This window comes from Ochotona princeps, chromosome 16 (genome assembly GCF_030435755.1).
Source record: "Ochotona princeps isolate mOchPri1 chromosome 16, mOchPri1.hap1, whole genome shotgun sequence".
Taxonomy (NCBI): domain Eukaryota; kingdom Metazoa; phylum Chordata; class Mammalia; order Lagomorpha; family Ochotonidae; genus Ochotona; species Ochotona princeps.
This window is the reverse complement of record NC_080847.1, coordinates 55,506,113-55,530,864: the sequence shown is the minus strand read 5'-3', so window position 1 is coordinate 55,530,864 and position 24,752 is coordinate 55,506,113. Positions and strand designations below refer to the sequence as shown.

Sequence of the window (24,752 nt, the reverse complement as noted above, 5' to 3'; positions counted from 1 at the left end):
AGCTTGAACGACTCAGTGACTGAATGTGGTCGGACTCAACTCCACTTTCTCATCCTTTCTGAAGCACCTACTGTGCGCTCAGTGCCCAATACGAGTGGGACTCGGAGTCAGCGCCCGCCCTGGGGAGAGTGGAGTCGGGGGGGAGGGGGGAGCTGGCAGTCTGGCAGGAGAGAGAGACAGACGTGTAAACAAACACTGGCAATATACAAGGCAGGTGTGAGGGCGGCAGCCGCACGGGGCTCTACAGACGCCCAGGGAGGGGAGAGGTGGGTGCAGAGCTGGGGAGCGGGGAACCCTGCTGTGGGGTGTGTGTGTGTGTCCGCGGGCACATATGCAAAAGCAGAAGTAAACTGCGTTGCCAGGGCAACAGCAGGTGCACGTGGCGGCACACACATGCCCACTCTGCTGTTCAGTGTTAAGGACCCTGGTCATCAGAGGCGCCCCATAGGGAGCGCAGGGTGTGCAAAGCCCGGTCTGTATCCTAGCTGGGTGGCATGTGGAGCTCCATTCTGTGCCTGTCCTGTACAGGTGGGATGGAGCCAGTGCCTGGTACCTGCTAGCATGCTCAGAGTCAGAAGAGGGGGCTACAGTGGGTTGAACTGGGGGCCTGTAAGCAGGGAGGACACCCCTAAATTGTTTCCTTCTTAAGGCGCCAGGCGCTTTCCTGATGTCTGGAGCCTCAGGCCTCATCCCCACCCTCAACACCTCTCTTGGGCACTTGCAGGTAGACGTGCCAGAGAGAAATGGCATGGAAGATGAAACAAATGGCACAGGGGTGAGCGAGCTGTGCAGAGGGAGGGAGGGAGGAGGCTGAGCTGCAGGACCTGGAGCATATCCTACAGAGGAAGGCAGAGCCCAGCGTCGGAACCAGGACAGGAGGCAAAGATGCCTGCAAAGATGGGTGAAGGCCAGGCCATGCTGGGTGGGCATCTGAGATCTAAGGGTCTAGTCCAGCAGTGATGTCCGTGCAGGGGCATGGAGCTGGGGGCCCCAGAGTGACAGGGCTGAGGTTTTGCTGTGGGACTGACCTGGTCCATACGTGGGTGCCTGGAGTATCCGTGTGTGTGTGTATGTGTGCATGCCAGTGTAAGGACCCAGGTCCTCTGGGTGCCCAGAAGTCGCTGCCATCTCGTGGATCTTGTGGGGTTTTGCCCGTGTAGTGTGCACTGCCCCTCGGGGGCTGGGGTGACCGCCCCCCAAGGGGTGGGAGGAAGCACCCTTAGTGGTCAGCTCCCAGCGGAGGGCTGCGGCAGTGCCCTCTAGCGGTGGGAAGCAGGAATGCCGCTCCATACCCTCAGGGCCCCCATGTCCCCAGCACCCAAGGGGACCTCAACTCCTAACGCCCTGTCACATGACCTCCGCTCTAGCAGCTCTTATCATTGCACCTGTACAGCCACAGTCTTCCGGCCTCACTTATGATATCTAAGTTTTCTGCACGCCCCGTCCCGGAGCCCCAGGGTGTGTCCTCCCAGCTCCCTCGGCACACTGACCCGGGGCTCCTTCCCATGTTCTGTGCCACCACAGGAGACCTGCGCCCGGATCTTGCTCTACAGAGGGGCCAACAAGGACGTGAAGAACAATAGCGGGCAGACTCCCTTCCAGGTCTGGGTCTGGGCTGGGAGGGGACATGGCAGGAGGCAGGGCGGAGGTGTGGGGTGAGGAGGACCCAGGGTTTCCAGGCACGCACACACACCCTCCACCCAAAGCTCCCTGTCCCCTCTGCCTTCAGGTGGCCGTGATTGCTGGAAATTTTGAGTTGGGGGAGTTGATCCGAAATCACCGAGAACAGGACGTGGGTGAGCACAGGAGCTGGGCAAGGCGGGGTGGGGGCGGTGTCCAGGGGGCAGTTGGGGCTGGAGGGGTGGTGCAGGATGGGAGCCAACCCAGATCCCAGGCTCCCCTCTCATCTCTGCCTCTCTCCTTCCTGCCTCCCCATCTTCCTCTCTGGCCTCCCAGTACCCTTCCAGGAGTCCCCCAAGTACGCAGCCCGGCGGCGGGGCCCCCCAGGCGCAGGGCTGACAGTGCCCCCGGCCCTGCTACGGGCCAACAGCGACACCAGCATGGCGCTGCCCGACTGGATGGTGTTCTCAGCCCCGGGGACCTCGTCTTCGGCGGCCCCCGGTCCAGCCCCGGGACCCCAGGGCCCAGCGCAGCCCTCAGCCCCCAGCACCAAGCTCAGCAGTGGGACCCTCCGGAGCGCCAGCAGCCCTCGTGGTGCCCGAGCCCGCTCCCCGTCCCGAGGAAGGCACCCTGAGGAAGCCAAGAGGCAGCCCCGGGGGCGGCCCAGGTGAGGCCGGCTCACCAGCACCCTAACCTTGACCAGATCCCCCAGTGCTCAGGGAATGGATCCCTGAAGACTGGCTGAGGTGGGAGGGGAGGGAGGAGTGGGGTCCATCCAGGCCTGGCCTGAGGCAAAGGAAGGGGGTCGGGGACAGCAGGGTGCAGGAACTGGAGCCTGCCCAGCGGGATCCAGGAGATCACACAGGCCCAGCTCAGCTCCTGGAAGCTGGACCAGGGAGGCGGTGGAAGGGACTGGGGGAGCAGCCAGGCAGGCAGGACACCCCCACCCCGTTCTCTCGGAGGCGCCTCCAGCCTCTCACGCCCTCTATGTACACAGCTCCAGCGGGACTCCCCGGGAAGGCCCGGCCGGGGGCACCGGCGGCTCCGGGGGCCCTGGGGGCTCCCTGGGCAGCCGTGGGAGGCGGCGGAAGCTGTACTCGGCGGTGCCCGGACGCTCCTTCATGGCTGTGAAGTCGTACCAGGCCCAAGGCGAGGGAGAGATCTCACTGAGCAAGGGCGAGAAGATCAAAGGTAATCTGGGCGGAGCGTGACCGGCGTGGGCAGGGCGCAGACGAAGCGGGTGGAGTAACCGCTCTCCTTTGCCTGGGTGCACCTGCCGAAGAGCTGGCCGTGGAGGGCACATTGCACCTGCGTGGGCTCAGGAGCCCCCTGTGGGCCTTCCCGGGGCGGGGAATGGGGATCATGGACCCCACTGGGCAACTCGGTGGAGCCCAGGCACCTCCTCCGGGCTCGGTGAAAGCTCTGCCACCTGCCATGAGGGTTCAGCTCTCTGGGAAACCAGGTCCTGAGCCTCCAAGGGGTTACCCCGGGGGGGCTGTGGACAGAGGGGTGCCTTCTGGCATGGGGCCTCGTAGCTAATGGGAAGCCAGAAGGAGGGGTCCTTACCAGAGTCCAGCTGCCCGGAAGAGGGGCCGGCCAGGTTTCTACCTTGGGCACCACTACTTGGCAAGGTGGCCCCAGGCGCATGGCTTCTCTGGGCCTTGGCGACCTGGTTTGTAGAGGAGCCCGTTAGGGAAGCCACTGGCCCCTGCCGGCTTCCGAGGGCCAGGTGTCCTGCCACCAGCAGCCCTACAGCTGGCACCTAGAGGAGAGAAGGTGCGATGGGGGCACCTAGCTTGGGGGAGAGGCTTGAAGGGCTACTTCAGGGTTGCAAGCAAAGGTTTAGGTTTCTGTGTCCCCCCCGGGGCCCAATTGCACATTTGCTGAGGGAGGGACTGAGTGAGCAAACAGGATAACCATGTGCAGGAACTCAGCATGGGAGCCAAGCATAGATCTGTGGCCTGGCTGCTCACCCCTGGAGAGGGAGATACAGGTTCGGGGGGCACTGAGGCCATGGGGTCCCTACACGCCATGAACCCAGCGCTGTCACATGGTCAGGGGACACCCTGACCTACTGTCCTGCCATCCTTCTGTTAAAAGGGCCGCACCTCCACACTGCCACTTGCGCCCAGAATCAAGCCCCCAAATGGCACTCTCACCTCCACCAGCCCCCACCTGCCTGCTGTCACTCCACCTGCTGGCTCTCACCTCCACCTATCCCACCTACCCACTCTTACTCCACCTGCCCCTACCTGCCTGTTCTCACCTCCACCTGCCCCCAAATGCCCACTGTCACTCCACCTGCTGGCTGTCACTCCCCCACCTGCCCAGTGACCCGTCCGCTCTCATCTCCACCTCATCCTCTTGGCGCCCCCACATCCCAGGTTCCCATGCCTGCTGTCCCTTCTGCCAGGAAAACCCCTTCTTGCTTTTGGTGCCTGGGAACCTTAGGTGTTGATCCAGGTGGCATCCCTTCCAGGCACCCCTCTGCCTAGCTGATGCTCTGCGGATGGCCTGGCCTGGTCACACCTCCACTTACTGCCAGCCGGAAAGGTCCCTGAAGGCAGAGCTGTGCTGGGCGGTGACGTCCTGGGACCTGACTTCTCTGAGCGGCACCCACTCAGCGTGTGTCCAGTGGGCTCCCGACCAGTGAGCACAGCCGGGTGTGGCAGAGACCGCCACGCACCCAGGCCTTGGCCTAGAACTCCTTCCCAGACCCAGTGGGAAGCACCCCGTGGGTGGCTTCAGCCACCTCCAGCATGGGGACTTTTCTGTGTCAGCCTCAGCTGCAGGTGCCTCCCTGGCGGGGCATGAGGATGGAGCAGGCAGGGGAAGCGTGGGAAGGAGACATCCACGCCTTCAGGACCGCCCTGGGGTAGGGAATGGTCTGGAAACAGCTTGGGCTGCCTGCCAACCTGGGCTCGCCTGCTCCCAGCCCTGTGACTGCGAGCAAATGGCCTTGGCTCTCTGTGTCTTGGTTTTACCATCTGTATAATGGAGGTAATGAGAGTGCCCACCCTCTCTCCACACACCCTGTGCCAAGGACAGGGCTGGATAAACACCAGCTATCCCTGTCGTCCACCTCTGGCTGAAACATGCGACTTGCTAAATGGCTGACATGGAGCAGGGGAGCAGACACAGGTGGGGGGTTGGACTCCCCATCCTTGAGCCAGGGGAGGGGCTCAAGGGAGCAAATGAACCAGGATTAGGTGGCAGGGGAACTTTGGGAGCTGGTAGGGCAGAGGTAAGGGGGTGGGGTGGGGTACAGCTTAACCTGAAAACGGTTTAGGGAGAATGGTAGACCTGAGGAGGGGTGATACTGATCTGTCATGAACCCCCCACACACCCTGGGAGGTGCGTGTCAGGGACAGGACACACCCCTTCCCCCAGCCCCGAGGAAAGAACACAGCTGCTTGCACACGCCCTGGCTGCGCGTCCCCTGCCAGCTTCCTTCTCACTCCTCAGGCATGTCCCAGGGGTGCCCCAGGGCTGGGAGCCCTGGGAAGTCAGGGTGGGGGCTCCACGGAGACAATGCTGCACCTCTGTACCCCCCAGTGCTCAGCATCGGAGAAGGAGGCTTCTGGGAGGGGCAGGTCAAAGGTCGCGTCGGCTGGTTCCCCTCGGACTGCCTGGAGGAAGTGGCCAACCGCTCACAGGAGGGCAAGCAAGGTGAAGATGGGCCTTGAGGGGCACGAAGTGGGGTGCTGGCAGGAGGATGGGATGGCTGGACTGGTGGTTTTGGAAACAAGGGCTCAAGGTCAGGCCCCCTCCCCCCAACAGCAGAAAGCCGCAGCGACAAAGCCAAGAGGCTCTTCCGGCACTACACCGTGGGCTCCTATGACAGCTTCGACGCCCCCAGGTAAATGCCCTGCCGTCCTGGACCCCTGCCCGGTCTCCTCCGCCAAGCCCACTCTCCTGTGTTTTCTTTCCTATTCCTCCGAGCCTCTGGTCTCATCAGCCGCTTCAAAACCCGCTTCTTGGGGTGGGGCAGAAGGCAGAGCAAGCCTGGGGCTGTGCAGCCTCACCTGGAACCGTCCATGGCAGCCACTGCAGACAGCCCGGCTGGGGAGGGGAGAGGAGTTGCAGACCTCCAGGGCTAGGGCAGGGTGTGCTGGAAGGGAGGAGCTGCAGACCCTGTAGGAGTAGGGCCAGGGTGCGTCTGGCTGGCTGCTGGAGAGGAGCTGGAGAACCTATAGGGGTAAGGCCAGGATGTGTCTAGCTGCTGGCGGCCATGTGGCCCCAAGTGGCCCATCCCCGTGCAGTCCCATACAGTAGCAGAAGCGTGTGTGTCCCACAGCTGTGACTGGCATGCCGTGGGGCATGTGGGGGCGGGAGGGGGAGCAGGGCCCTTTGGTGGGCAGGGAGCACTCTCCCCTCCCTCCCTGGCTGCTGGCTTTGGAAGCTTGATGAATGGGATTGGCCTAGGGCGGTGAGAGGGGCAGGATCAGGATGGGGAGGACCCGGGTGGGGGGTGGAGTGGGGTGCAGAGGGGGGCTGAGTGGGGTCTCCCTAAGGCGGCCCCTAGGTAGACACCTGCTCAATGTGTGGCTATGACTGATGCGGTTCTGTGGGTCAGCGTGACCAGAAGTGTCCGTGTGTCAGCTCACTTGTACAGGCGGGGGCAGGGGTGTCTCTGTGCATGTCTGTCGCTGTGTGCGGGTGCAGGGGTGCAGGGGTGCATGCGTTTGCATTTGTCTGACTGATCTGAATTCAGGACCATGGATGTCCAGGAGGGAAGGGGAGGATTCCAGGGTGAAGGGCCTCCAGCAGGAAAGAGCTGTGGAGGGCTGGGGGGGGAGAGAGGGTCGGACTGTGCTGTCTGAGCGATGACCACTGCCCCGCCCCACCCCCACTCCAGGGAAGGTCTTGTTCATCCGTAGCCTCCTCCTCCTCCTTGCATTAAATGTGTCCAAACCTGTGTGTGTGTGTTCTGGCCACTGGAGGGGGGCGGGAGGGCTGTTGTGGGAGAGGGCCAGGGGCGGGGTGGAAGGGCAGGGGTTCCACCCTGTGCCCTGAGGGTCCGAGGTGCTTTGATCGCTGTTGGAGTTCACCTGGCGCATCCAGGCTCTGGGCTCAGGTGAGTAGCGGGGGCTCCTCAGCTGCCCTGCCCGCCTAGCTGTGGCTTCTCGTGTTGATCCGTGGCTCTCGGGGGTCTCTTCGTGGCTGTGGTCTGCCGTGGAGGGCTGGGGTAGTCTCTTGCTGTGACACCTGGATTGGGGGGGGAGCGGTTCCGGTTGCGCTCAGCTTCCCCCCCACCACCACCTTGCTTGCTTGCTGTCTGGCCTCCTGCTGCCCCCTACCCCCCTCCCCACTCCCTCCCTCACCCTGGCTGCCCCAGCACCCATGCCTCCTCCCGCTGGCTGGCCTGGTCCCTGCACCCCCGGGGAGGTGGGGGGCAGCCGCAGGGAGGTGGGGGTACGTCTCCGCTGCAGGGCCCTCCGAACGCCCGCTGGCCTGTCTGGGCCTCCCTCCCTCCCCGGCCCTTCCAGGCTGTGTTGGGGTGCGTGGCGTGCGGAGGCGGGGGGCTGGGGGCAGGGGGCTGTGGGCTGGGTGGACCCTCCAGGGGCCTCCTCTCACCCGTGGCGGCCCCGATCGAAATGTGGGCTTGGTGCGCGCGTCCCCGCACGCGGTTGTGAGGCATCCCCTGTGCCGTGCGTCCCTCTCTCCCGGCTCTCCATTGCTCTGCACCTGCGCGGGAGGACTGGGGGGGAAGGAGCGTTAACGGGGGGGGGCAGACCGGAAATGCCTCCCTTCTCCCCCCGCGCCTCGCCCCTCCCCCTTCTCCCGCCAAGGGAGCCCCCGCGCTCCCCTCCCCCCTGCCCGGCCCCCTCCGCCACCCGGCGCAGGACGCCAAGGGGTTAAGCCTCCCGCCCGCCTCCGGAGCTGTCCGCGGTGCCGAAGCCGGCGCCGTCCGCGGTCCTCGCGCTCCCGCCGCGGCCCGACCCCGCGCCCCGCGCCCCCGCGCCCCCCAGCCCCGGCATGTGAGCCCCCCGGCCCTGCCCTCCCTCCCGCGGGGGGGTGCGCGCCCCCTCCCCTCCCCCTCCCGGCGCGGGTCAGCATGAGGCGGGGCCTGGGGGCCCGGACACGGGGGTTCGGCCGAGCGGGGACGGGGACGTGGCGGCGGCGGCGGCGGCGGGGGCGGCCGGCTCCGGGACCCGGGCCAGGGCCGCGGCGGCGATGGCTTTGTCTGCGCTCGGCGGCGGCGTTGGCGGCGGGGGCTCCCTGCCGCAGCCGCCCCCCGCGCTCTCCTCCAGCTGGCCGGCCCTGGGGCCCCGGCGGCGCAGCGTCTGGTACATCTACAGGTAACGCAGCGCGCGGCCGGCCGGGGCTGCGCCGGGCGACCCTCCCCCGCCGCCGCCCCCCCAGGCTCCTCCCCCTCCCCAGGCGCCCCCTCCCCTCCCCTCTGTTTGGCGAGGCCGGAAAACGGACCCCCTCTTCTCAAGCCTTCTCGCCGCCCGAGCCCCTCTCCCTGAGCGCCCCCACCGCCGCCGCCACCGCAGCCTTGGGGGGTTTTCCTCCTCTCTCCTTGGCCCCCGCCAGGACCCTCTCAGCTGTAGCACCCAAACCTTCCCCCCACACACCGCCCGCTTCCCCCGTTTTGCTGCCTTGGGGAGCCCTCCCCCACCCCAGGCGAGCCACGGTTGGAGGGGGCCCTAGGCCCGCGCACCCAAGGCCGCGTCCCTCTGCTGCTCACGTCCCTCCCCGCACACACACCTTCTCGCGGAGTTGCGCGTTCCCCCATTCATGCCCCGTCTCCCATTCACAGCCATCCCTCCATCACACACGCAGCCCGCCCCCCGCCTCCCCTCTCCTCCTTTTTCCGCTGCGTGTCACTGTGCGGCGGTGCGTGTGTCCGTGTGGCTGCGCCTGTGGGACTGTCTGCAGCGGCATGTGTGTGAGAGAGACAGAGAAAGAGGGGAGAGACAGAGACGGGGGGGTGCTCACGGCCCACCCCGTAGCAGGGTCCAGCTGCTGTCCCTGGGTGCCTGTGGCTGTCTGTGCGTGTGACTGGAAACCCCAGCGAGGCTGGCTGGGGGCTGTGTGTGTGTGTGTGTGTGTGTGTGTGTGCAAGAGAGAGAGAGAGGGAGAGAGAGGGATATGCAGTGGGTCTGTCCAGGATACTGCGGCTGTGTTTCCCAATACCCACTCTCCCCTGCCTGGCCCGTCCCTCCCCCATCCCTGCGCGTCTCGGTCCCCTGTGCCACAGTGCCTGCCGCCATGGGCGTCTGTGCCTACTGGAGGGACCTTGGTCCACTGGCTCTGCCCTCGCCTTCTCCGCTGACTCGCGTGTGTCTGGGGAGGGGGCTGACTTTGTGCTGGCAGCGGCAGGGGGTGGGGGTGTGCGCTGCCGGCTGATGCGCTGGGTACACAGGGAGGACGTCGTGTTCGATACAGCAGGCTCTGGGCTGTGGGTTCCTGGGGGTGCGAGAGGGACATTCAGGTGGGGGTGGGGAGAGTGGACGCCGGCCGCTGCGGTCCCTGGTACGCGCGTGGGATCCAGGGAATGAGAGCCGGCGCTGAGCATTCCAAGGCCGCCAGCCGGGGAAGCGGGGAGATGGCCTGGGGGAGAGCGTGGTGTTAGATCCTGCAGGGCAGGTAGCCGCACCGGTACATGAATGGGGTGCCGCGTGGGCGACCGGGAACGTTGCCGAGTGGGGGGAGGGACAGCGCGTAACCTGGGAGAGTGGGGGCCACTGAGGGGTGGGTGCAGGGGATGCGAGGAGGGTTTGGGGGGCGGGGACTTGGGCAGCACAGAGCCAGCGCCCGGGAGCGCGAAGAGCAGCGGATGCAGAGGCTCTAATGAGATGCAGCTGCGAGTGAAGGCTGCGTGTGTGGAGTGAGTTGAGGCTGCGAAAGTAGGGAGAGGAGAGGAAGCGGGGTGGAAGGGGCTTGCGGGGGCACAAGGGGGCGGGAAGGGAGAACGGCACCCTGGGGAAGTGGGTTGGATGGAGTGAGGAGAGGGGACAGGTTTGGGTGGGTGGGGGAGAGCAGGCTGCACGGGCTTCTGGGGTGCTCTGGGGCACACTGGGTGTGCCCGCCACTGGAGGAAGGGGTCTGGCTCGCTCTGATGCCCACCCCCCCAGCTGGCATGACCCAAAGCAGATTCTTTGTGACCCTGTCTCCACAGCTGTAGAATGGAAACCGTGTGTGTGGAGGGAAGCTGTCCTAAGGTCTGAGGGGACACACGGCAGCCGCTGTGTGCTGGGCACTGACTGCCGAGCAGAGCACACCCGTGCAGGGGCTGGCCGTGGCTGCTGTGTGCTGGGCACTGGCAGCGGAGTGGAGCGGACCTGTGCCGTGGCTGCTGTGTGCTGGGCACTGGTGGTGGAGAGTGAGGAGAATGAAGTCTGCTGGTGCACGTGGTGGGGCAGCTGCGTGTGTACTCGGCAGGTTTTCTGTGGGTGACTGGAAGAACACGCCTTGCTGTATGACCTTGGGCCTCTCAGCTCACCTGTGCATGCCCCCAGTCTCTTGTCTGCACGGCGCGAGATGCTGCAGGCACCTTCCTCAGAGACTGGGAGCCAGGAAGGATTCCAGATCCTGCGGGCGCACGTGGCACAGGCTGGAGTCCTGGCGGACCATGTGTGGGGAAGCCATGTCCATTTGAGTGGAGGGGGCAGAGGCTTGTGCATGGGGTGTGAGGCTGCTGTGGAGCTAACAGACTTCCCTGGGGCAGGGGGAGAGGCTGGGAGTGGGGGAAGGGCGGGTTCGAAGGCCTTGCCCGAGGGAAAGTGAGCTGGCAGGGAGTGAGGGATGAAGGGGAGATGAAGGGCACGGTTGACTGGGCCTGGGGGCGGGGCCAGAGACCTGGAAGGGAGAGGCGAGGCAGGGCATGGGGCGGGGGGAGGGGCGTGGCATGGAACAGAGATGGGGGTGCGGGCAGCTTTGACCCACCACCAATCGCCACTAGCCCTGCCCACTCCCTGGGGCGCCTTCTCGGCACCCAGCCTCCCTTCCTTCAAGCCTTTCTGTCCTTGCTCCATCCAGCTGCCAATGTGGCCCGCTGCCCATGGCCAAGCTTCCCAGGGTGGGGTTGGTGGTTGGAGGGAGAGGCAGATGGGGGTGCTGTGGCTGTATCAGCTGGACCGCGGTGACCTCTGATTGCACACACATGCTGTTCAGCGCACAGGGACACAGCTGCAGAGGGAATCTGCCGGACAGGGTTGAAGAGCCTGCAGGACCCTGTGGCCTAGCATGGCAGTATACACGGGTGCGCATGTGTGTGTGCATTGGGGCGGGGGGCGGTTCCCAGATGCAGCAGGGAGCACGTTGGGTATCATTGGCATGTGCCAGGAGGTGTTCAGGGGGCGTGCTATGCGAGAAGACAGAGAACTGAGTGAGGGGGAGTTATTATTGGCGCATACTGGGATGTGCGGGGGCGTCACTGAAATATACTGGAGTATTCGCCGCTGAGGGCTGCCGTGCTGAGTCTCCGGGGGTGGGTAATTGGGGGAGCACGCGTGGCTATTATTGGCATACGTGAGGGCCCACGTGGGGCTCACCGGGGCATGCACGGGGGACGGGGGCAGCACTGTAGCGTGTACTGAGACTGGGTGCTTGGGAGGGAGTAGAGCTGCGTTTCTGCCGTGTACCTGGGAAGTGTCTGCTGGCAGGGGTCGGGATCCAGGGGCAACGCATCATGGCCATTTGCTGAACACACAGCACCGGCCACACATATTGAGGGAATCCCAGGGCCATCCAGGAGATGCCCAGTGGAGGCCAAGGGATCCCTGTGGCCATGGGAATGATTCTTGTGGTGTGGAAGCCGCTGTGGCCACGTGTGGCCGCTGGGCACAGGGGAAGCAGGTAGCCACTGTGACTAGGGACCTGCATGTTGGATTTTGGTGACATTTCCTCAAAGTAGCCAGAATGGGCAGTGTCGTGCAGGGCTGGGGGCCTCGGGATGGGCGGGTGTGCCTGTGGTAGACACCGTGGTGAGTTGTGGGGTGTGTGTCCACCCATTGGCTCTGTGTCGAGCCGAGGACAGTGAGGGAACCCAACTGGGCTGGAACCATGGGCCAGGCGCCTGCTGCGTGCGCATGCCCATGCGTGTGTGTGCGACCCCTGCAGCAGATGCCCACCAAGGCACAAGGAGCTGTGTGACTGTACCCCTCAGTAGATGAGCAAACTGAGTTGCAAGAAGCTAGAGCTCCAAGCTCAAGGTCACAGCAGAAAGTGCCTGGTGGAGGGACAAAGCCGGGTGGTTTGTTAGTGCACTGGCTGCCTGCTTGCTGAATGGCTGGGTGCTGGGTGCCTGGGAGGATGGATGAATGAGGGCAGAGTGAGTGGGAGAGCACGAGGGTCTGTGGGCGAGGCCCTGGGTGTGGGGGATGCCATGAATGGGGGCCAGGCTCAGCAAGCTGCAGGAGGGGCCCCCTACTCTGTGTCTCATGATTCCTTCTTCCCCACAACGCCCCTCCCTGCCAGCGATTACATCATCAAGGAGAAGACTGTCCTGCTGCAGAAGAAGGACAGCGAGGGCTTCGGCTTCGTGCTCCGGGGGGCCAAGGGTGAGTGGCCGCCGGGGTGGCGAGGGCAGGGGAGGCGAGCCCAGCCGGGGCACTGGGCCCTCAGCGTGGGTCAGGCCTCTGTGACTTGGGTCTGAGCCCCATCCCCTCCTCGGCCTCTCTGCCTTCCTTCCCCTTCACCCCCCCACCCCGCCGGCCCCTCCCCATCTGCAGCGCAGACCCCCATCGAGGAGTTCACACCCACCCCGGCCTTCCCGGCACTGCAGTACCTCGAGTCGGTGGACGAGGGCGGCGTGGCATGGCGAGCGGGGCTGCGGATGGGAGACTTCCTCATCGAGGTGAGTCCTCCTCCCTGCGATGCTGGTGGCGAACCCCAGGCGCGCCTGGCTCCAGGCCTCCTGGCTGCCGCCAGCCGTCCCTGGCTTTCTGCAGCGGTTCCCCTCACAGGCCTTTACAACGTCTCTTGAAGGGTTGGCAAGGAGCTGCTCTGAGCGTCCATACACACACGCATGCAGAAACATCCATGCGCATGTGTACCACCTGCACGCATGCATTCCCACGCAACACCTGCACATGCGCAACCACAATGCATGTCCGCGCTCATGGATGTACACACAGCACACGCACATGCATGCCCACATGGAAATCATGGACGTGTCCACACACGTGCCTACATGTGCACATATGCAGTACAGGAGTGCATGTTCGCATTCATGCATGCACACACAGGCACTCTTGTGCACACATAGACCCCTGGGTGACGAAGAAAGACAGAGGAATAGATCATGTTCCCCCAGCCCTCAGGCCTGCAGTTACAGGGAGGGGAGGGGGCCTTGCCAGGCTGGGGTGGGGTTGAGGGGGAGATAGATCAACAGAGAGGGCCATGGAAAATGCAGGGTAAGAAGCCCAACCCCTCCGCACTTGCGCCTGTGCCGCAGGTGAACGGGCAGAACGTGGTGAAGGTTGGCCACCGCCAGGTGGTGAACATGATCCGCCAGGGAGGCAACACGCTGATGGTCAAGGTGGTGATGGTCACCAGGCACCCGGACATGGATGACACCGTGCACAAGAAAGGTGCTCCTCTACCCCCACCACACTGCGTCCCTGGCCACGAGAGGCCAGACAGAGACCCTCAGCGAGCCCTGGAGGCCCCCCCACCCCGCTCTGCCCCCTGCCCCGGCCCTTCTCCCAGGCCGGGAGGGCTTGACCTGCTGGCGCGCTGCCCGCCTGCTCCGGCGGCTCTGCGGGTGGGGCCGGGGCTGCTCTCCATGGTGCTGAAGCCTCCCGTCACCTTGCAGCACCCCAGCAGGCCAAGCGGCTCCCGCCCCCGGCCATCTCCCTGCGTTCCAAGTCCATGACCTCAGAGCTGGAGGAGATGGGTGAGCCCGCGGGGAGGGAGGAGGCCGAGGAGGGCGAGGGGAGGGGGCTGGGCCACCCTCCCTGGGCTTGTTAGTGTCGTCATTGGCCAGGGGGTTCGTCCCCCTGCTGTCCCCAGTCCTCGGGTCGCACTCTGCGACCTGTGTGATGTGTGTCCAGGGTGGCTCGTCCTCCCGTGTCTCGTTTCTCTGTCGGGGGGCTCTCCCGGGGGTCTGTGTGTGTCCCCCGCCCCTGCGGGCTGCTGTCTCCTCCCTCTTGTATCTGGCTCAGCCGCCTGAACCCTGCTCTCCATCTCTCTTGAGGTTCCCCCCCCACTTCAGTAACAGAAGAAGGCTAGTCCTTCCACAGACAGGCCCGAGGGGACATGGAGGATCCAGGGCACAGTGCAGGCAGCCGAACCCTCCCCCCCCCACACACACCCCGCCTGGGAAGGGCCCTGAGGGGGGCGGGCATTCCAGAGAGGGGCCCCTCACCTCCCCCTGACGTCCTAACTCTTGGCTCCTCTACCTGCCTCCCCCCCCGGGCTAGTCTCCCCCTGGAGGAAGAAGAGTGGTGGTGAGTGGGCACAGGACTGGCGGGAGGGCACCCACCCCACCCCGGCTCCCAGTGCTGCCAGCAGACTCGCCCCTCCCCAACCCCACCCCGGGCCCCTCACTGTCCCACTCACACCTGTGCACACACCCACTGCCAATGCCCACAGGCCTGCACCTGCTGGCCATGCCCACTGGCTGAACCCACTCTGCCCCACCACCCAAGGGTACCTCCGGGTTTCATCCGTGTTTTTTGCCCACAGAATACGAGCAACAGCCGCCACCAGTACCCAGCATGGAGAAGAAGCGGACCGTGTATCAGATGGCTCTCAGTAAGCTGGCCCTGCCCACCCCTGCCCCCAGCCTACTGTGGGCTCTTGACTTTCCCAGCCCCGTGGCCCTCACCCCTGCCGCACAGAGTTCTGCCTGCTAGACTCAGGGGAAGAGGCGAGCACCAGGATGGAGGTCCCAAATCCGTCTCCCAGGTCGCAGCTAACTTGCTGTTACCATCCCCCATCCTGACCCCCACCCCTCTCCTCCTCTCCTAAAGACAAACTGGATGAAATCCTGGCCGCCGCTCAACAGACCATCAGTGCCAGCGAGAGCCCTGGGCCTGGTGGCCTCGCATCCCTGGGGAAACACCGGCCCAAAGGCTTCTTTGCCACAGAGGTAGGCAGCCTGGGGGTGGGTGGGTGGGGCGCGCGTCACGGTCCCCTGTAGCCTGCAGTGGCTGCTGGCCAGGCACTACGCCGCCCTCCTTTCTGCCCATCTGCCTCCTCCTCTTCTCACCCCAAGCCCCACTTCTCTTGTTTCCTTGCGCCTCCGCTCGCCAGCTCCCCTGTCCCCACCTCCTTCGGCCCTGCCTCGGGGCTCTCAGGGAAGGCTGGGTGGTGTCTCAGCAGAGCAGGGGTGGTTTTAAAGACATGGGCTGTCTGTCCCCACTCTGCCGACTTCCTATCTACACCAGGGGCTGCTGTCTGGGGGAGCCCAGGACACATCTTGGGTGCTGTTTTGGGTGGATTGTTTTGTCTGGTTGTCATGCATGGCTGGTAGCCCATTTGCAGAGGGGAGAAGTAGGTGGCTAGGTGGTCAAATGCCTGAATGTCCCATCAAGCCCAGCTCCTGGCCTTTCTGTGGGACCCCGTCGTCCCCTCTCTGGGCAATGCTGGACTGGGCCATTGCTGTCATCGCCTGCCCTGCTCTGCTTTGAGTGGTGCATCTCTGTTCAGGCCCTGTCCTCTGGATACCTCGTGTCCAAGGGGCCACTTCCTCTAAAGCCAGGTCCTTTGGCTTCCTGTGGAGGCCCGCCTGTGTCAAAATGGTGCTTCTCCATGCCTAAGGTATGGCACGGCAGATCACTACGGGACCCAAGCCAAAACAGTCACCGCTGTAGTGAGCAGAACGGGGGTGCCATCGTGTGGGGGTCACAGCCTCTCCGCGACACATTAGCACGGGCTGACAGCAGGCTTTGACTGCTCTGAGTTCAAAGCAGACAGAGCATGGCTCTGTGGGGGACACACACTGGCACGGAGGCCCTGGATGGTGGCTCGGGCTGTGGAAGTATTTGGAATTTCTGCTGGGACTAGTGGAGCTGGTCACCTGTGTTTTAAATGGAAAGAAGATTTTTAGTGTTGTTGGAGGGTAGACAAAAAAAGAAGCTTTTCAAAGATTTATTTATTTATTTGAAAGTCAGAATTAGGGAGAGAAAGAGCTCCATCTTTGATCCACTGTTCGTTTGTTTTTTTTTTTCCCAAATGGCCACAGTGGCCACACCTGGGCCAGACTGAAGCCAGGAGCCTGAAGCTCCATCTGGGGCTCCCACTTGGGTGCAGGGGCCCCGATACTTGGACCAATTCCACTGCTTTCTAAAGCATCTTAGCAGGAAGCTGGATGGGAAGTAGAGCAGCCAGGATTTAAACCAGTGCCTGTATTGGATGCCAGTGTCACAGGAGGTGGCTTGACTCGCTATGCTATCAAAGGCAGTGATCATTAAGACACTTATTTTTTCCATGTGCGAGTGTATAGGTCCTGAAGTATGTCCACCCCTATACCCCCAAGGAAGGTTTAGTCTACAACTTTGGGGTCAGCAGTAGGAGTCCCATTTCTCACCCACAACTCCCAACTCCTAGCCTTACCCGAGGCAGCACTCCCAAGCCCCCTCCTAGGGCTTGGCAGTGCCAGCGGGTGCTAATCCCATGCTAGGCACCACTTTCTGGGGGAATCTGAAATACTGAGGGATCTCAGAGTCATGTTGGGTGCCCATGTTCTCCTGAGCGTCCCAAGGCTTTGGTCCATCCTCCACTGCTTTCCGAGGCCACTAGCAGGGAGCTGGATGAGAAGTGGGGCAACCAGGACATGAACCGGTGCCCACATGGGATCCTGGTGCTTGCAAGGCGGAGAATTCGCTAATCATCATTTCTCTCCTCTCCTCTCCTCTCCTCTCCTCTCCTCTCCTCTCCTCTCCTCTCCTCTCCTCTCCTCTCCTCTCCTTTCCTTAAAATCTGACAGGGTAGTGAGAGAGAGGGAGGGAGGGAGATCTTCCATCTGCTGCACCAGTCACCAAATGGCCGGGCCAAACTGAATCCAGGAGCCAGGAATTTGGTTCGGGTTGCCCGTGTATGTGGTAGCGGTCCACGTAGTTGGGCCATTAGCAGGGACCTGGATCAGAAGCACAGTAGGACTGAAACTGAGATCCTAGGGTAGCGGATATAGCTTACCTCGCTGGACCATCATGCTGGCTTCTAGAAAGTTCCCTGCCTTCCCTGGACTTCACATTTTTTTTCTGTTTCTCCTTCTGGGCTCCATCTTCCTTCATCCCCCTCCCATTGCCTCCACAAACTTGGCAACGGGAGAGACAGCCCCGGGGCTGGCATCTTCATGCCTTTGTTTTTCAAACAGCCGCCCCACCCCGGCATCACACCAGCCCCTGTGGGTGGTTCCGAATGGACAGGCAGGGGCTAGGTCAGCGTGAGTCTCCCTGCAAACACTGGCTTGCCGAGGTGTGAGCTGTCACAGCAGGTCCCCAGAGCCACAGGACAGGGCTGTGCGAATGGACAGCCACCTGTGCCTGGGAGGACGGGTGCATGGCTGCCTGCTGTGGGAGACACCTGTGCCTTGGGAGTTCACCTCCTTCCTGGCCTGCAGCGTCTGTTCTCTGGTCCCAAGCTGTCTGCAGATCAGCACCCCCACATTCCCAGGGCAGAAGCACTCCTGTGGTCATCGTTTGTTCACTCCAGAGGCGTGGGGCGGGGAGCCCCGGCTAGTCTCATTTCTTCCTTCTCTTGCCTTCTCCTCTGGACTCTCCTTTTTGGGGCTGCAAGTCCCCTCCCCCCACCTAGGGTTAGATGTGCTCCGGAAACTCTGTGATACACACGTGGACCCACAGCCACATCACCTCATGTCCCTGCCTCTTGGTTTCCTGGTCTATGAAATAGGGCTAGGGGATAGGGCTGGTGGCACAGTGGGTGCAGCTGCTGCTGCTGAGTTGGCTTGTAGCCCCTAATGGAAAACCAGGTCCAGTGTGGCTGCTCGGCTTCCGATCCAGCTCCCTGCTTGATGCACCTGGGGGCAGCATGGGCCGTGGCTCAAGGGCCGCCCAGGCTCAGCCCTGGTGTTGCTGCCATTTGGAGGAGTGAGCCTGTCTTCCTCACACTCGGCTTCTCCTGTCCCCTTCCAGGACATAGAAATGGGGATAAAACTGACCTGGCTCAGTTGTGAGGAGGAGGAAGTGAGATGAACTCAGTAAGCTTATAAAGGATGCTGAGCCCCTTGGGATAGGAGCCAGAGACCCCACAGAGGTACCTGGCCAGCCCTGCGTGCACCCCAGCGTCCCCACTCTGTCTGCTAATATTGTGAGGCAAGTCCTGTTGTCGGCCGGCCAGTATGTGAATCCCAGGCCTTCCTCCACCCTCTACCCTGCTCCTCATGGAAAAGGCCTCGTGCCAGGAAGCCCCCCACCCGCCCCCCGGCCCCAGCTCCCCGCCACTCCCTGCTTTCCTTGGGGTCCTTCCTTGGGTGCAGTGTTGGCTCCACTGCCTTACCCTTGGTGCCCCCTTAGCTCCCCCACCACTGTCTGGCCTTACTCTGCCTCTCCAGGGAACTCGGTAGCCCCTCTTTGTCTCTCTGTCTCTCTCCATCTGTCTCCAAGAGTTGGTGGAGAATGCACTGGAAAGATGGGCCTAGGAGTGGGCATCGGGATTAAGATGGGGTGGATACCCAGCCTCAGGCTCCAGACTCCTGCCCTGGCTCTGGGGCGACTGGGTCACCACCTCCAGGCCAGCCTCCAGGCATCCCTCCAGCCGAGCTGTCATCTGCCTGGCAGCTGGTGACATCAGGTACACTGCATGCTCCGATTGGCTTGCGGCAGGAGCAGAAAAAGAGCAGGGGACTTGCTTGGGCTTTAAGGAGAAGGGGAGGAGAGAGCAAAATAGAGGGCAGAGGGTGAGCAGGTGCACCTGGGACCCGCCCTGTGCTGCGCCGCAGGGCTCAGGGGCCAGACCGGGGCTGTGTGCCCTCAGGGGTCGTCCCACATCTGGTCAGTGTCTTGTTCAGGCTCCAACTCTTTTGTTTAAAGACTTTGCTTATTTGAAAGACAGGGTTACAGAGAGAGAGATGAAGAGAGTTTCCGTTCTCTGGTTCACTCTGCCAATGGCCGAGGTGGCCTGGGCTGGGCTTGGAAGCAGGAGTCTGTTCTGGGTATCTCCTGTGGGTGGCAAGGGGCCCAAGCCCTTGGGCCATCCTCTGCTGCTTTTCCACGTGCTGAACAGGGAGCTGTAAGTGGAGCAGCCAGGACTTGTGCTGGTGCCTATATGGGATACCGGTGTTGCAGGGGATGGCTGAATTGACTGCCACAATGCCAATCCCAAGTCCTTTATCCTACCTGCTGGTGCTGCACCTGCTGGAAGGGTGTCCAGGTGAATCAAAAGGACAAGGCCTCTTCTTTGAGTGAATTTACATTGGGGTGGGTGGGTTGTAGCCGAACTGGGTTCTGATGTAGATGAGGGAACCACAAGATCTGTGGTTCTTCACTGTATTTCAGTGCTGTGGGGTAGGGATCCTCCGGAAGTACAGCAGACCCCAATGGTGATGACGAGGTACAACCCTTCTTAACTTCTGGGGTGTCCCAGCCTCCAAGGGATCTCAGGGCCCAAGATGGATGCTGGGGCTCCAGCTCTTGCTCTGCAAGCCAGCTCACAGGAATAAGGAGGGCTGAACGTTGAGAAGGCGAGAGACGAGTCCCTCACTGTCCTCTCATGCCACGTTGAATGAGACTTCCAGGAAGTGACAGGCAACACTTCCCATCCCGCGTGTGGTCAGACCTAGCTGCAAGGGAGGTTTGAGAAGCGGCAGGGGAGGCTCTTAGTAGGTGCTGTGCCATCTACCAGGTGGAGAATGGGTGCTGAGTCGGCAGCCACAGGCAAGCGAATAACTGACGGCCCCAAGCCAGCGTCCGTGAAGGCAGTTAGGACGGCGATGAGCGGGAGGACGTTTCTCTGGGGAGGAAATGCTGGGGCCCAGATCTGTGAGAAACCAGAACCTTGGGCCTGGTGTGACGGCTCAGGGGCTAATCCTCCCCTCTTCAAGTGCCAGGGCCCCATATGGGTGCTGGTTCGTGTCCCAGCTGCTGCACTTCCCATCCAGCTCCTTGCTTGTAGCCTGGGAAAGCACTTGAGGATGGCCGAAAGCCTTGGGACCTGTGTGGGAAACCCGGCAGAGGTTCCTGGCTTCGGGTCAGCTCAGCTCTGGCCGTTGTGGCCACTTGGGGAGTGAATGGAAGATCTTTCTCTCTGTCTCTCCTTCTTTCTATAGATTTGCCTTTCTAATGATAATAATAAAAAAAAGTTTAAAGCAGAACCTTGCAGACGGCCCCCATCCCCTGCCAACCACCAGTTTCTGAGCCCCCATGGGTCCCTGGCCTTGGGTGCAGTGCCTTCCTGCTTGTCCTTGGTCACGCCTGGCCCGTGCTGACCTCAGGGACTCCCCACACGCTGCTCTCACAGCCTGCATTGCTACACGGCTCTCCCGCACCTTGAGGAGTTTGTGCAAATAATACCTCTTCCATGTGCTTCTCCTCACTCCAGTCTTTCAACAAATTCAAAAGGCAGCTACCCCCCCACAGATGTTTGCAATGACTAAGGTTGCTTTAGACTAAAGACTAGAGCTTTAAGCTTCTCCTGGATCTCTAACTGCTGTTGGGTCTCCCGTGTGAGTGGGGGAGCCCACGAACTCAGACATCTTCAGTTGCTCTCAGGCGCAATATCAGAGAGCTGGATGAGCAGGGGTCAGCCAGGACCCAGCCGTGCTCCTGTGGGATGCCGCGTGGCAGGCAGGGGGTCAGCCAGGACCCAGCCGTGCTCCTGTGGAATGCCACTGCAGTCACTTGGGGAATAAACCAGCAGATGGAGGATCTTTCTGTAACTCCTTCTCTCTGTAAATCTGCCTTTCCAATAAATAAGTCTTTTAAAAAATGTTATTTTCAAGGCTGGTTGACAGAGGGAGAAGGATGGACAGAGATCTTCCATCCACTGCTTTGCTCCCCAAATGGCCATAAGCAGCGGGAGCTGGGCCAGGCCCAAAGCAGGGGCCAGGAACTCCATCTTGGCCTACATGGGGGTAGCAAGGGCTCAGGCACTGGACTATGATATGCTGCCTTCCCAGGCACATTAGCAGGGAGCTGGGTGGGAAGCGGAGCAGCCTGGACTCCAGTATGGGAAGCAGGTGTTGCTGGCAGCCTAGTGCGTGCCCTGCGCGTGGGCAGGATGTGGGTGTGTCATCTGTTGTGTCTGCAGCATCTAGAACAGTCCCTAGCCAGAGGAGGTGCTGCCCAGAAGGTATTGGTGAGATAAATGAACGAGTGAGATGACGAAGCCATGCGTGACCTTGAACTAGGGAGGCAAGAGCAGGGAGAGGGTTAGCCTGGGCTCTACCTCCACGTAGCACAAGTTCACAGACTGTTGATGGTCATGTGTCAGACCCCACGGGGGCGGGGTGGGGGCACTGAACACTCCCGTGTGGCTGGCCTGGCAGAAGGTGGTTTTTGTCCATCTGGAAGGCTAGTGGTTCCCTAGAGGGACAGGTTGGGAGGGCAAGCCGAGCGATGGCGGCGGGGGCGGGGCTTCACCCCCAGGGTCCCAGGGGTGGAGAGGGGAGAGGTGTGGGAGTCACACACCTGCTTGTGCACCTGATGCACCTGCCGTGTGGCACTTGCGTTCCCAGCGGGGAGCAAGGCTGGACGCAGCTGCTGCCCACGCCAAAGGCCTGGGCCTTTTGCATATTTGTGTGCTTATAAGCATTTTTTTAAACAGATACCCTAAAATGTGTATTTTATGATTATGTTTCTACAACCTAGGCACAATTATATTCATTTAAATTTTTTTGTTTTTAAATTATTATTTTATTTTGATAATCTTTACATAGTTGATTAGGGCACAAAGGGTCAAGGGCTACAGGAACGTGGGTAAGTTTCCACATTTTTTTCTGTATCTGGGGCAAAGGGGGAGATAAACGGAGAAGCCCCACCCCGTCCCCGCCAGGTCCCCGATGTGGGGCATGCTCCGAGGGCACTCCTCAAGTGGTTTGGTAGTTCAGCAGTCCTGAGTTGCTGCCAGCCTCACCATTCCAAGCACAATGAATCTCTGTGGAATCCCCTAGCTGACACAGTCCACCGTAAAGTCTCCGTTTGCCCTGATTTTTAACTGCCAGCACATGGCTGGGGTAGAGGATTGGTTTGTTCTGTCCTTCGTCCTCTGTTGTGGTGCCAGGTGCCCTCTGCTCACCTGGCTGATCTTCCCCCTTCAACCACCAGAATCCCTTTGGGGCATCGGTTTTTGTCCTGGCTACTCCACATCTTTTTTAAAATTTTTTTTATTATAGTTTTGACAATCTTTACATACTTAATTAGGGTAAAAAGGTACAAGGGCTATAGGAAAGTGGGTAAGACTATTATTTCCATATTGTTTCCTTCATGTATCTGAGGTAAAGGGGGATATTGAGGGAGAAGCCCCACCCGGTCTCCCACCCACCCCAAGTCCCGGATGTGGGGCATGCTCCGAGGGCACTGCTCAAGTGGTTTTGATAGTTCACCAGTTATGAATCTCTGCCAATCTTGCCACTCCAAGCATGATGAAGTCGTTAAAGAATCCACTGATTGACATAGTTCAACATAGAGTCTCCATTTGCCTGGTATTTAGCTGTCAACATATAGCTGAGGTGGTTGATTGACCTGTTCTGTCTTCCGTCTTTTCTTGGTTAGGGTTCTGAGTCTGGCATTTCGATTGGGGAGATCCCCAAAGAAACTCTGAGGTGTTCCCAGTCCAGATTCTTGTATGTACTAACAGGTACAGGGCCCGGCACAGTCCATCGCCCCGATCAGCTGGTGGTTGCGATCGCTGGGTTGGTTCTGTTTTCAGCCGCGACTTCCACTGGAACCAATGGGTGTTGCAGTCCAGCCTGGTTCTGCCCGGCACATACTCGGCCCTCGCATAAACCAGTGGGAGCTGCAACCCAGCCGGAGCGACCCACAATAACCTTCACCAGGCCCGCCCCTACCCTGGTTTGCCAGTATGTGTAGCAGACTAGTCCAGTCTGTCCCACATTCCATCTGACTCTCGTACATGTCGATGGGTATTGAAGCTTAGTTCCATCTAACCAGCTCAACTATCCAGCCCTCACGGAAGTTGTTGAGTGCCTCTCTGTCTAGCCACCCCAGCCCCTGTCCTAGTGTTTGTGCCCTCCCGTGGGAGTGGTACCCCAAGACGGAGGGGTACTCCACATCTGATGCAGCTCCCTGCCTGTGGCCTGGGAAGGCAGTGGAGGATGGCCTAAAGCCTTTGGACCCTGCACCCACGTGGGGGACAGAAGAAGCGTGTGATCAGCTCAGCTCTGGTTATTGCAGCCCCTCGGGGAATGAGCCTGATGGAAGATCTGTCTCTCTCCTTCTCTCTGTAAATCTGCCTTTATAATATATTGAAAAAAATGTTTTTTAAAAAGTGCAGACAGAGAGATCCCCCCATCTGCTGGTGTACTCCCCCAGACACTTGCAACAACCAGGCCAGAGCTAGAGCTGGGTGTCCCATCTGAGTGGTGCGAACCCAAAGCCACTCGAGGGAACTGAATTGCAACTGGAGCAGCCGGAACTGAAACTGGCACCCATGTGGGGTGGTGACTCCACAAGTGGAGGCTTCACCTACTCCGTCACGGCACCAGCTCCCCTCTTGTGTTTTTTTTAAAAACACTAAAACCCCTGCCCTTACAAAGTGCCCTGGCAGCGTCTGTGGTGGCTGGGAGAAGCCAGCCCTGCCTTCAGCGGGGGTGCAGAGCAGGAAGCTGGTTAACAGGTACCTTCGGTGACATGGTGTGGGGAAGTGGACAGTGGCAGGGCACGAGCAGGGAGGGTCTGAGGAGAAGCTACAGGTAGGGAGGCACGTGCCAACACGGGCAGGTATGGGGCAGGAGGGATTTCAACAGGGCAGGGCTGGCACACACAGGGCGTGTGTGGCTTGGTGGGGTTGCCTGAAGGAGGGCGGCACTCAGGGTTTGAAGGCGCAGGGGAGAGCAGAAGTGGGTGCCTACCAGGGCCTTTCCTCTGCCTGGCCCCAGGGAGACAGTCCGCCTGCCTTGCACCTCCTGAGGCCATGGCGGCCCAGAGGCGGGAAGAGGAGGAGTGGGTCTCTGGTGTGCTGGGGCTGTGGCCAGGCAGCGGGTGTGCAGGCCACTCTCTCTGGCCCTGGCTGAGCTCTCCCTCCGCCATGTTTCCTCTCTCCGCCCCAAGTCGAGCTTCGACCCCCACCACCGCTCCCAGCCCAGCTACGAGCGCCCCTCATTCCTCCCTCCCGGACCTGGACTTATGCTCCGGCAGAAGTCGATCGGTAGGTCCCGGCGGCGGTGGTAGGGCGGGAGTAGGGGGTCAGAGGGAGGCCACGGGCCTTGCATGCGGAACTTGTGCATCTGGGTGGCTGGGCAGCTGAGCCTGGCTGCTCTCTGTCCCGGCTGTGTGTGTCTCCGTGTCCCTGGGGCCTCAGGCCAAGTGGGAAACATTGGACGGAGTTTGTTGCGTCCTTGAACATGGGAGCCCTCCGGCCAGAAAACTTTGGCATCACCTGCATGTGAAGGGAACGTCCGGGAAGCGAGGGAAGGGTCCCGCGGGAGCCCCCAGGGGGTTTCTGAGTCCGGCACAGCACCTGCCGCGCCTTGCCCATGCAGCCCAGACACTCTCGGGCTGCGCGCATTCTTGTGCGTTGCCCGCAGGCAGGTGCATGTGTGCGTGCGTGCGTGCGGACGAGGGTGAAGGGCACCCAGAAGCGGGCCAGGTCTGCAGACTGAGCTCAGGCGGCTCAGACGGAGCTGCGGGACCCACAGCTCCCCGCTTTGCGCCCCCTGTACCCCATGCCGCCGCACCCCGCCTCTGGGAGAGCCACCTGCCTTTACCCCCTCTGGTCCCGGGCTCCCTCTTGGAATCGCGAGGCGCAGGTGTGACGCGCGGAGGGCGGCTCTTAACGCATTTCACACCTGCCGGGGAGAGAGACAGATAAACCCGCGCCTCGGTGCGGTGGCAAGAAGGCGCCCCCTCGTGGTCCTGCGTCGGGGGATGGCCCTGGCCGTGCTGGATTCCTTAAAAGTCCCTGGGTGGCACGTCCCGTCACTCTGTCACTTTATCAACCAGGCGGTTGTGCGGCAGAGGCGAGAAGGGCGGGGGGTTGGCGTGGGTGACGCGCCCTCCCTGCCTTCGCCTCCCCACTGCGCGCTCTCTCCATCCCGT

At 61.6% G+C, this 24,752-nt stretch overlaps 2 protein-coding genes across 7 annotated transcripts in view; one reads left to right on the top strand and one right to left on the bottom strand.

Moving 5' to 3' along the window:
* Positions 1–24,752, top strand: part of SHANK1 (SH3 and multiple ankyrin repeat domains 1) — a 40,208-nt gene that overhangs the window by 7,780 nt on the left and 7,676 nt on the right. For 3 of the 6 annotated variants that reach the window (XM_058674958.1, XM_058674956.1, XM_058674957.1), the window contains exons 9-22: positions 1,525–1,602; positions 1,730–1,796; positions 1,957–2,287; positions 2,618–2,811; positions 5,176–5,289; positions 5,401–5,479; positions 12,049–12,131; positions 12,303–12,427; positions 13,028–13,163; positions 13,388–13,468; positions 13,995–14,021; positions 14,260–14,328; positions 14,547–14,665; positions 23,766–23,862. In XM_058674958.1, the coding sequence (XP_058530941.1) occupies positions 1,525–1,602; positions 1,730–1,796; positions 1,957–2,287; positions 2,618–2,811; positions 5,176–5,289; positions 5,401–5,479; positions 12,049–12,131; positions 12,303–12,427; positions 13,028–13,163; positions 13,388–13,468; positions 13,995–14,021; positions 14,260–14,328; positions 14,547–14,665; positions 23,766–23,862 (1,600 nt within the window). The remainder of the gene's footprint in view (positions 1–1,524; positions 1,603–1,729; positions 1,797–1,956; positions 2,288–2,617; positions 2,812–5,175; positions 5,290–5,400; positions 5,480–12,048; positions 12,132–12,302; positions 12,428–13,027; positions 13,164–13,387; positions 13,469–13,994; positions 14,022–14,259; positions 14,329–14,546; positions 14,666–23,765; positions 23,863–24,752) is intronic. The other 3 variants (XM_058674959.1, XM_058674962.1, XM_058674960.1) reach the window with 3 other exon arrangements.
* Positions 14,061–24,752, bottom strand: part of EMC10 (ER membrane protein complex subunit 10) — a 140,661-nt gene continuing 129,969 nt past the window's right edge. The window contains exon 8 of the mRNA XM_058674975.1: positions 14,061–14,075. The gene's annotated coding sequence lies outside the window, so the exon portion shown is untranslated. The remainder of the gene's footprint in view (positions 14,076–24,752) is intronic.